General features: G+C 35.2%; 1 protein-coding gene across 1 annotated transcript; it reads left to right on the forward strand.

Annotated features, from left to right (window-relative positions):
• Positions 1 to 648: 648 nt before the first annotated feature.
• On the forward strand, positions 649 to 1,647 carry LOC105256311. The gene is made up of 2 exons (XM_011266123.1): positions 649 to 666; positions 778 to 1,647. The coding sequence occupies exons 1-2, from the start codon at positions 649 to 651 to the stop codon at positions 1,645 to 1,647; spliced, it is 888 nt and encodes a 295-aa protein (XP_011264425.1).
• Positions 1,648 to 12,865: the final 11,218 nt, after the last annotated feature.

Genomic DNA, 12,865 nt, shown 5'->3' on the forward strand with positions numbered 1-12,865 from the left:
GATTCTCCACTGCCACCAATGGATCAGCAGCTGTGGAAACACATCCTCGATAATCTTCTGCTTCTTGAGCAGGTGAAGGTGCATCGTTGGCTTGGCTGTGAAAACCCGGAGACGCATGTAGAACTTCATGGATTTGCGGATGCGTCAGAGCGAGGATATGCCGCTGTCGTCTACATTCGAGTCGTGAGTCATGCCTCCGCAATGGTTCGCCTGCTAGCTGCTAAAACAAAAGTAGCACTAATTAAATCTGTGTCACTACCGCGACTCGAACTGTGCGCTGCTGTGCTGACTACTAACCTGACACTTCATCTTCGTAAGTCTCTTAGCCTTTTTACATCTCCAGTGTTTTTGTGGTCTGATTCGAAGGTCACCCTCTAGTGGATTCAAGGGCACGCCTCAAGATGGAAGACGTACGTGGCAAACAGGGTATCACATATTCAGCAGCAGCTCCCAGAGGCTCGGTGGCAACATACACCCGGACAAGATAACCCAGCCGATTGCGTCTCCAGAGGAATTGAGCCACGAGACCTACTGAATCATCCTCAGTAGTGGACGGGACCCTCATGGCTCCAGAAAGATCCATCATACTGACCAAAGGGGGAGCCGGCCATCGCCGACCTCGAGATTCCAGAAACCAGGGCCACAACAATGAACATCATCGCCAAGGTCGAGACTGAACCGGAGCTCCTCCTACGATTCTCGGCTCTACACCGACTCCTCCGGGTCATGGCCTGATGCTGTCGATGGCGACGCAGCGCAGCCCGCTCATGTCTACAGGTCAACCCCAAAGCAACTCTTCAACCAGACGAGCTTGATGCCGCCTTGTTACGATGGCTTCGCATCATACAAGGCCAGCACTACTCCACTGAGGTTTCCGCCCTCAGACAGAACCGGACTGTGTCACACCGGAGTCAATTCACCAAGTTGAACCCCTTTCTTGATGACAACGGAGTTTTGAGAGTTGGAGGTCGTTTGAAGCATGCGGTGTTGTCACAGGACGAGCGACACCCCATGATCGCTCCACCGAAATCATGGTTGACTCAACTTCTGGTGATTTCCTGCCACCGTCAGACGCTTCACGGAGGAGTCCAGCTCACTCTTGGATTGCTTCGCCTCCGATTTTGGATTCCACAAGGTCGCGCCATTGTCAAAAAATTAATCCATCGATGCGTCACGTGTGTCCGATGGAGGGCCGCTGTTCCACGACCTCTAATGAGCAGTCTTCCACGGGGAAGGATAACACCTGCCCGCCCGTTTCTTCAGACCGGAGTCGATTATGCCGAGCCAATTCTTATCCGAACCAGTAAAGGACGAGGTCATCGAGCACACAAAGGATTCATTGTCGTCTTCGTCTGTCTCAGCTCCAAGACAGTTCATCTCGAGGTGACCTTAGATTACACTTCGGAGGCGTTTCTGGCTGCATTCGGCCGTTTCACCTCTTGTCGGGGTCTCTGCAGCGAAGTGTATTCCGATTGCGGCACTAACTTCGTCGGCGCAAGTCGAGAACTTCGGGAGATGTTTCGCGCATCATCAGCCGAAGGCCGTCGCATCGCTCAAATCTGCTTCCGACTGCTTCCGACGGCATTAAGTGGAAATTTAATCCACCTGCCGCTCCTCATTTTGGTGGACTTTGGGAAACAGCAGTGAAGTCGGTCAAATATCACCTGCGCCGAATCATCGGCGAAATAACCCTCACCTACGAGGAAATGAGCTTTCCTCGCGCAGGTTGAGGCATGCCTCAACTCGTGCCCACTGCGAGCACTCTCCGATGACCCTGACGACTTGACGGCACTCACTCCGGGACACTTCTTAATCGGTGCTCCTCTTCTGGCTATTCCTGAACCGTCACTCATTGATCGTGGCGACAATTCATTCTCCCGCTGGTAACTCCTGCAGAGGATGCGCGATCACTATTGGCAGCGGTGGTCGCGAGAGTACGTCCAGACGTTGGCTTTACGACTAAAGTGGACAACGAACGAGATTGGTCCCAACATCGGAGCTCTATGTTTAGTGCGCTCCGAAGCAACGCCGCCGAGTCGATGGCCCCTCGCTCGAATCATCAAGCTCTACCCATGAGACGACAACACTGTCCGAGTAGTGACCATTCGAACATCCTTTTCGGAGCTCATCTGGCCGCTAACGAAACTGATCCTGCTTCCAGGAGCTGACAACGTTTCGCAGACTTCACCTCAGGATGCGTGAGATAACTGCAGTTCAATCTCACCCTTTACATTATCGCTATATCCTAATCGCTCTATATAGTATAAGCTATGCAGCTTATTCCGCGTATTTCTCACATCTCAATCAGCCGCGTTATCACTAATTTCACTTGCACCTCACAGCATTTAACGTAGCGATTCTTGATTTTCCAAATTATTTTGCATTTTTTTTCACAGCCTCACTACACTTACGAAATTGTTCACTAAACTTTAGTAAATTTCACATTAATCACTGTATACACTTCATAACATTCACACCCCATTTATCCTCGCGAAAGACTCAAACAAACTGAGCGACACGTGTCTTGTACCACATCACTATCGCATCTCATTCATTAATCACTATCAATAATTCATCGATGGAACCGCTCAGGACATCTGCCCGTGCACGAACACACTCTCAAATATCGTCACGTTACTGACGAGGCGGGCGGGATGTTCAAAATTCATACTCATTATTTCAAATTGATAATTCGCGTAGATAAAATCCGCATTTTTCAGTTTAATAAATCCAAGAATTCGAATCCATCAAGCGTCGAGAAACTTCTCGAATCATTTATTTGCCAAAAAAAAAGCTCGACCGTTTGAGTTATCTCTGTTTTTTTCGCCACTCGATAAACGCTCATCATCACCGCTAATAATATTGTTGTCAACCGTCGCCGAAATCTACGCGGCTTACGAGCATGCGCGCCCATGCGTGATCGCCAATCAGCTGATCTAAAAGGATTGCGCGCATGACAGATAAACAATTTTCGACGTCAGACCTCATCAAAAACCAATTATACGCGGCACGCTGAGGTCACCGCTAAAACATTAAATTAATCTACGTCGCAAACGACTACGGGCCCAAAAATCCGCTCGCTATATAATGGGCACCGCGCGTGGACCCGTCGTGCACTTTTCAAGTTTCTCACTTTTCGCTGTTCACAGTTAAACCGCTTTTGCTCAATCGCTTTGTCAAATCGCCTCGCTTTGAAAATCGCTGCACTTTAACTGCTCGATTGTCTGAAAGCAATTTAGTTTTCGGCTTTGTGCATATATCTTTATTTCAATAATTTTCTGTAAATTGTATTTGTGGTGCCGTGCAATAAAACAGAAAAACAAAAAAAAATACGTGTCGAGTGAAGTCCCTTTAATTGTAAGCTCAACGTCGTGCCATTTTATCTCATAAGATCTAGCTTCTCAGATAGCCGCGCTGTCACAACAAATTGACTCTCATTCGTGAACACATTGTAAATATAATTGTAAATATAAACATGATACAAGTGGTATGATCTTTTTCCTATTTCGAGTTTAATCATAAATTTTTTCTCTAGCATGAACTCGTGAATAGTAAAAAATTTTATTGACACAAATATTGAATATATGTTAACTTTTCCTAAGTTTACGTTACAAGAAAAGATTTATGATTAAGATTTTATTAATATAATATTAATAATAAGATCTATAAAATTATTTATATAAAATTATATATTAATATACTACAATTTAAACACACACACACACACACACGCGCGCGCGCGCGCAGCTGTACAATACATACAATAAACACATCATTTTAATACATACACGTGCATCTTATTTCCTATACCTGGAACCGACGGCTATCCTAATCAGAAATTCGCGGTACGGAAGACCGCACGTTACACTACGAATATGTTGGAAAAATTTATTAGATTTTGCATGACTGTTATCATATAAATTAAGAAGAAAATGTGGAAGTTAAGGTAATGGTTCCAAATATACTGCACCATTACAACAATCGTTAAATGAATTTCTTTTATTAGTTACTTTTTCAGCCATGAAATGTTTTGCATTACAATGAATACAAGACACATCCATAGGACCAATATAATATTCAATTACTTCATTAATTATTGTTGTATTATTAATATTTAAACGAGGTTGATTTTTCCCTTATGCTCGATAACGAGATTGTTTCTCTGCATGTTTTTGTTTTAACAATAAAATATTTTGATTTCTTACTATTTATGATAGATTATTATTGGAACTATTGCTTCCTACTGCTTTTGCAGCTTGCCGTCGATGACGTTGATTTTCCGCCTGTCTTTCACGATGTCGTTGTTGAAATTCTACTTCTTCTTCTATATTACGTTCTACTTTACGTCTTGGCATTTTAATCTAACCAAATTTTTATTTAGAAGTAATGTAATCTTATTTATGAAATTTAAGACAAAAAAGTGAAGTTAAATCTTGCAAAAATTATATTATAATTGAAGCATAACAGTAACAACAACAATAATATTAATCATCATTATTATTATCATTATTTTTATCATCATCATCATTATTATCATCATTGTCATCATCATCATCATCATTATCATCATTATCATCATTATTATCATTAAAGTCATCAGCATTGTTATTATTATTATCTTCATCATTATTTTTCATCATTATCATTATATCATAATAATTATCATTAACAACAAAATCATAAATTTAATTATTTTTAAAATATTAGTTATTATATATATTTAATATATATTTAATATATATTTAATATATATATTATATATATTATATATATAGTTATTATATATATTTATTTTATAATTAATATTAGAATATTTATTATTAACACATACAAAATAAATTTTTAATTGTGTAATAAAAATAAGATGTAAAAAACTGAAAATGAAAGATGAAAGTTATGATATTTAATGTTGAAATAATTAACAAAAAATTAATATCGATAATTTTTAATAATTGATAATTAATATTAATAATTAACACTTTATTAAGTCAGAAAATTGCATAAATAATTTTTAACAATAGCGAGCTCTTTTTATCATGAAATAATATAAAATAATTTTTATATATTGTATGTATATAATGCAATAACTCGAAATATCTGAAAAATATAAACAGAGTTCTGAAAAATATAAACGTTTTATTCTTGGAACTTCCTATTCCTGAAACAAAAGAAAACAATATTCATAATAATCATATACTTAATTAATATATATATAATTAAATATAATTACAATTTATATATTAAATATATGGATATATGTGTGTTCACATGGATGTGCACACACACACACACACACACACACATACATCATATATTTTTCTCTCATAAACTCTAAAGTTTGTAGTTTTATATATATGTTTGTTATCATTTTAATCGCATTTTATATCATAAAATTCGAATCATTCATAAATAGCTAAGCATAAAAAATAGCAATATGTATATTAAAGCAAACATTTTTATTTTTTTACTAATTTTTTAAAATTTAAATTAAGATATAAATATATTGATTAATATTTTTATACTTGTGATAGTAACACTAAAAAGAGAATAAAATCTTTTGAAGAATGAATATGACATATATAAAATATACATATGTATAAACTTTCAAGTTAATTGGTTTATTTTTTAAAATATTACGACAATCATCGAGAACAAATATTTTTTAACCAGTTAAATGTTCATTTATCTTAATATATGTAATTCATTTTTATTGTAAAAACGCGGTAAAATTATAATAAAATAATAACAAATATATATATGCAAAAGTATAAATTTCTAAATTTGTTCACTTATAAAAATAAAATCCTCAAAAATGTTTATTTTTCAAGTATCCTTGAATCAATATTCCTATAATAAATTTTTCATAAATTTTTCATTCAAATTATAATAATAATATATCAATAAGAAGCTAATAAAAAAGAACTAATAAAGAAGAAGTAATAAAAATTTAATAAATACAAAATAAAATCTTTTGAAGAACGAATATGGCATATACTTACACAAGAAGATATCAGGATCGTATTGATGAAAAGATAGCATTTACCCTTCCAAATAAAAAAATTCAAAAAATACTTACTGTCATGTGCATGTGTATCATGCATATCGCGTGCATGCATATGCTTAAAAATATTACTTATCAGTATTATGTATATTCAATAATATTTAATAAGTATTATATTTTCGACAACTTCACATTTATTTTGTAATTTATTTAGCATTTTTTATTACCAATAATAAATGAAATTTAATATATTATCTACGGTAACTTCATTTAATAACATAAATGATTAGTTCTTTTATTGTGCTTACTTCATGAGTAATTATCATACAGCTCAGTATCCACGATGCTAGAGCTCGATCCAAAATCTCGATCCAAGAAACGCATAGTTATTAAATTTGTTGCTTTTCCATAAAAACTGCAAGTTGATTGGTTAAACATTTCTCGAATTGAAAACTCGGACTAAATTGTAGCATCGTCATCACTGGACTTCAGTGATTTTCGATATATACAAGGTTCTACTAATTTTACATTAATAAATATATTTATGTATGTATATGAAGATATTCATAAATAAATATAATAACATTGCGTAAACGATTAACGAATAAGTTTTCTAGATTAGTTGCAAAAAGCAATCAATTTATGAAATATTAATTTAAAAAAATAAATGTTACTATAAAAATGGGACAGAAGGAAAATATATAATTGTAGATATAATGAAAATGTAATTTTGTAATTTTATGGGAAAAAAAATATAAACAATAAAATTAATAAGTTTAATTTCATATAGGTACGAAAATATAAATGTATGTAGAATATGTATAGAATACTTAAATACTAATTTAAAAAATTAGTTAAACTAATTATAGTTAATACAAAAAGTAATTTAATTATTAAAATAAGTATTAATGCTTTATGTGTATATTATGTGTATATTTTTAACTTTTATTTATTCCTAAATATTAAAATTGTAACAATGACTATATCTAATGCCTTTAACTTTATAACAAGTAAAATTCTCTCTATGTAGATATAAAAATACACATAGAATATTATTTTAAAGACAAATTAAATTAACAAAATTATTTAACAAAAAAAATGAATTAAATTTATTTATAGATTATATCTATATTTAATTAATATAATAAAGAAAGATTTTATATTAATTTTTCCATCTATACTTAAATATAGGTATACTTAAATATAGGTGGAAAAATTAATATTCGATTGTGAATATTTTAAATAACTCGTTCTTGATTATATATGTAATACTTTTATTAATATAATAATTCACTTTTAAAGCAAGATAGATACTGACAATGTAGAAGTAGTACATATATGTTTCTGATACTTTTGCAAAATATAAACATGACATGGAAGATGACATAGTACAAAATCCTTGTTAGAATAAAATGTTAAATAGTTAGAATAAAACAGGCAATTTTTGAATAAGTTCACAACTTTTTGATACAAAGATATAAAGCACATATTGAAAAAAAATATAAATTAAAATATTAATTTTCTCTTTCCATTTTGTGAGTACATTTGTTCTTAATATAGAGAATTCTTTTTTTTAACATCTTGTACAAGAAGAGAGAAAATAAATAGAAAGTCAAATTATTTAAAAAAAGAAATATTCAATTTAAAATATTTAAATATTTAAATATATAATATACTTATATATAAGATTTAATTTAAAATATGTATAATTAAAGATAATATATTTTTATTACAGAATCAAAATAAAAGGAGTTCTATAGATTAAAAAAGGAAATCATATAACAAATAATATAACACATACATATGCGTGATACAAGATAAGGCTCGAAGGGCCCTACAACGAATTGTGGAAGTGAAATTGCAAAAATCTTGGAGGCACTGGAGAAACTTACTAACCGCCTTGATCTAAGGGATGAATTTTATAAGAATTTTAATAAGAAGTTCCACATGATAGATACTAAATTAGCAAAAATTATGTAATAATAATAGCGGGATCAATTCGTATTGTAACATGGAATGCAAATGGACTAAGTAAACATAAATCTGAATTTGAAATCTTTCTGGATGACCAGAAGATTGATATATGCCTGATTTCTGAAACCCACTTCACGAGAGAATCTAATTTTAGAATTATCGGATATAAAACTTATCACACTATTCACCCATCTAATAAAGCCCGTGGAGGGGCTGCTATAATAATTCGGGAGAATATAAAACACCATGAAGAACCAGAATTAGCATCAGAAAGCATATAAGCATCTACGGTTAGCATTCAATGCAAAAGATATAAATTCACAATCTCTAAGTCTATAGTCCACCTAGGCACAATATTCAGCAGAATATATTGATTGAATGAATATATTGAGTTTTTCCAAACTCTCGGAAACTCTTTCATTGTGGGAGGAGACTTTAACGCTAAACACACGTATTGATGCAGCAAATATTCTTCAAGTAAAGCTAAAGCATTATTTCATGCAGAGGTAAAATGCTAAAGTGACTTCTTGTCTAGTGGAAGTCCGAGCTATTGGCCAGCTGATACCAACAAGCTAGCCAATGTGATAGACTTTTTCGTCATCAAGGGACTGTCAAAAAATTATATAAATGTAGTGACCTGTCTAGATCTCAGCTCTGATCATACTCCGGTTATCTTAACCCTGTGCGACACAATAGTATGCAAGGAAACCTATCACTAGTTACTAAAGAGTGGACTGGAGCAATTATTCAGCTTACTTGGAAAAAAATATTAAGCTTAATACTTTGCTTAAAACGTCTGATCAAGTTGAAAATCATGCGAGGCTGTTTACTGAACAGCTCCAACATGCAAGTAAAATAAACTCTCAAGTATTTGTTAAAGCGAAGCACACTACAAGTTATTCTATTGAGGTCAAGGAAATGATAAGGGTAAAAAGGAAAGCGCGTAGAGACTGGCAGAGATCACGTGATCCCATGCGTAAATCCGGTTATAACAAATTAAATCAAAAATTAAAAAGATTTCTTCATGAGATAAAAAATCAAGGTATTGCAAGTTACCTCCAAGGACTCTCAGCTGAAAAGGACTCCAACTATTCCCTTTGGAGAGCAACCAAACGTATTAGGAGATCAATTATTAACGCTCCGCCCATTAAGAAACCCGATAAGATATGGGCCAGAAACAATCAGGAAAAAGCCGACCTTTATGCTGATCATTTGGAGAGTGTTTTCCAACCTTACGATAATTCTCCTGCAGATCCGGATTAACTTATTGTTGAGGTTAAAGATGATTCCCCTATCAAGCATGTTTCCCCCAAGGAAGTTCAAAACGAGATAAATCACCTAAACTCAAAAAAGGCTCCTGATTTTGATTATATTACCGTGCGAATGTTAAAGAAATTACCATTAAAGGGAATTATGAAATTGACTCACTTGTTCAATGCGTCTATACGCTTACGATATTTTCTTAAACAGTGGAAGATAGCTGAAGTAATTGCAATTCCGAAACCGGGTAAACCTCTGAATGTGGTTACCTCCTATAGATCAATATCACTTCTGTCGACTATAGCCAAAGTCTTTGAGAAAATAATAAACAAGAGACTAAAGCTGATTATAGAAGCAAATCTCGTTCCCGTACATCAATTCGAATTCCGTGACAAGCACTCTACTATTGATCAGGTTCATCGTATAACAGACAAAATTGAAGAGGCGCTGGAGGTTGGTCGAGTCTGCTCTGCAGTCCTACTTGACGTATTCCAGGCATTTGACAGGGTCTGGCACAAAGGACTGGAATTTAAACTGTATAAGGTGCTCCCTAGATCATATGGTGAGTTATTGAAATCATACGTACATGATCGCAAATTTAAAGTACGAAATGAAGATGCCTTATCAAGTTTTCGGAAAATTGAAGCAGGGATTCCGCAGGCGTTCTATGACCTACCTTGTATCTACTATTTACTGCTGATATTCCTATGAATTCGGAAGTCCGTTTGGCTACTTTTGCTGATGACACTGCGATTTTAGCTACAGGTAGTAACACTGCCATAGCCACGGATAAACTACAACGATCTATTAACCAAATCGTTGACTGGACCAAACGATGGCGTATAAAATTAAATGAAAGTAAGTCACAGCATATAAATTTCACACTAAAAAAGGAGATCCCCTGCCGGTCATCATTAACCAACAAGTAGTTCCATACGCTAATACGGCGAAATACCTCGGCATGACACTTGATGCTAAGCTACAATGGAAAGAGCATATAAAAATAAAGTGCAAGCAGTTGAATAAATTGCGATCTTCAATGGAGTGGATGATTAGAAGGAATTCCAAATTATCAATACACAACAAACTATTGCTTTATAAACAAATCCTTAAGCCTGTTTGGACATATGGCATTCAATTATGGGGATGCAGTGCTAATTCGAACATTAAAATTATCCAATCCTTCCAAAACAAAGTTCTTAGAGACATCGTCAATGCGTCGTGGTACTGTTGTACATCGGACATCCACTATGATCTTCAAATGTGCACGGTTGCTGAGGAAAGGGGGTCAGCAGCAGATAGACATAAACTGCGTCTTGCCAACCATACTAATCGTTTAGCAACTCGTCTTCTCAACTTAGAGGGAAAATTCAGAAGGTTGAAGAGAACCAAACCCATTGATCTAATGAGTCAATGAGAACTTAATGAGTGTAATCTTTCTCAGAGTGTAATCTTTCACATGAACAGATGGAATTTTTCAAAATTGTAGTGGCAATTACTGCAATTGTCACGTAATGTTCAACGTTACGATTCCTATGAAAAATATTTTGTAAAACGATCTCTAGGACTGGCTCAAATTTATCTACTAGATAGCTATTTAAAAAAAAAGAAAAAATAACATATATATGACAAAAATTAAAATAAAATCTTTCTTTATTATATTAATTAAATATAGATATAATCTATAAATAAATTTAATTCATTTTTGTTAAATAATTTTGTTAATTTAATTTGTCTTTAAAATAATATTCTATGTGTATTTTTATATCTACATAGAGAGAATTTTACTTGTTATAAAGTTAAAGGCATTAGATATAATCATTGTTACAATTTTAATATTTAGAAATAAATAAAAGTTAAAAATATATACATAAAGCATTAATACTTATTTTAATAATTAAATTACTTTTTGTATTAACTATAATTAGTTTAATTAATTTTTTAAATTAGTATTTAAGTATTCTATACATATTCTACATACATTTATATTTTCATACCTATATGAAATTAAACTTATTAATTTTATTGTTTATATTTTTTTCCCATAAAATTACAAAATTACATTTTCATTATATCTACACTCATATATTTTCCTTCTGTCCCATTTTTATAGTAACATTTATTATATAATAACATTTATTTGTTAAAATTAATATTTCATAAATTGATTGCTTTTTGCAACTAATCTAGAAAACTTATTCGTTAATCGTTTACGCAATGTTATTATATTTATTTATGAATATCTTCATATACATACATAAATATATTTATTAATATAAAATTAGTAGAACCTTGTGTTAAGGATTCGCCCTGAATCGCGCATAAAATTATTACCCCCGGTCATACTAGCGCCATCCGTTTGCGCACTATCGAACCCGCGTTCACGTACGCCGTTACTTTTTCAAAAATCATCCAGGATCCGCGTGATCATGCGAAATAATACACGGTCCTGGCCAATAAACAGGCTTACATATCACGCGATCTGACGTAATGATCAGGGATACGTCGAGGTCCGATCATACGATCCATGATCAAATCCTTATCTATCGGGAGAAAAGTTTTCTCCCCGAGAGTCTTCCGTTTTCCACCATGGTGATCTGAGCGTAATACGGAGAGTGAAAATAGTGAAAATTCGAGAGTTCGCGATAATCTTAACGAGCAAGGTTAAGATTCGTTTCATTAGTCTCGCGCGTGTGAAATCCTTAAACCGCGAGTACATCTAGCCTTAATCATTGTAACAGTCTCGCGAAGTAACATTGTGCGCGCAAGTAATCGTGTCCGCAGTGCACGTGAACAGTTCAAACGCGAGTGCCGGGATCTTTCGGAGCGCCTCCACTTTCGGCAAGAGGCGGACCGCAACTCCGTTCAAGCGAACTGGGCGTCTCTCTCGCTCTCACGCGAACGGCCAACCAAGCGCCGTCTCGCTCGCTCTCACGCGAACGGCCGATATAGCGCCGTCTCGCTCGCTCTCACGCAAACGGCTGATAGAGCGCCGTCTCGCTCGCTCTCACGCGAACGGCCGATAGAGCGCCGTCTCGCTCGCTCTCACGCGAACGGCCGATAGAGCGCCGTCTCGCTCGCTCTCCCGCGAGCCGTGAACAGTGCGGTTTCGCGTATTCATAGATAGCCACAAGTCAGCTATCTATCTCAAAATTGGGCGAACCGACGTGTATAGTGCGGTCTCGCTTGAACTGGTATACGAGCGGCATAACGCCGTCTCTCTCGCATTCATGGCGAGTCGTGTATAGTGCGGTCTCGCTTGAACTGATATACGAGCGGCATAACGCCGTCTCTCTCGCATTCGTAGCGAGTCGCGTATAGTGCGGTCTCGCTTGAACTCTAGTACGAGCGGCATAACGCCGTCTCTCTCGCATTCGTGGCGAGTCGTGTATAGTGCGGTCTCGCTTGAACTCTAGTACGAGCGGCATAACGCCGTCTCTCTCGCATTCATGGCGAGTCGTGTATAGTGCGGTCTCGCTTGAACTCTAGTACGAGCGGCATAACGCCGTCTCTCTCGCATTTGTGTCGAGCCGTGAACAGTGCGGTTTCGCGTATTCGCAGATAGCAATATTCATTCTATCTATATCGGACCAGCGGACTGACGTGTATAGTGCGGTCTCGCTCAAACTC

The sequence above is a fragment of the Camponotus floridanus genome, unplaced genomic scaffold (genome assembly GCF_003227725.1).
Source record: "Camponotus floridanus strain SB8 unplaced genomic scaffold, Cflo_v7.5 scaffold123, whole genome shotgun sequence".
Lineage (NCBI taxonomy): Eukaryota > Metazoa > Arthropoda > Insecta > Hymenoptera > Formicidae > Camponotus > Camponotus floridanus.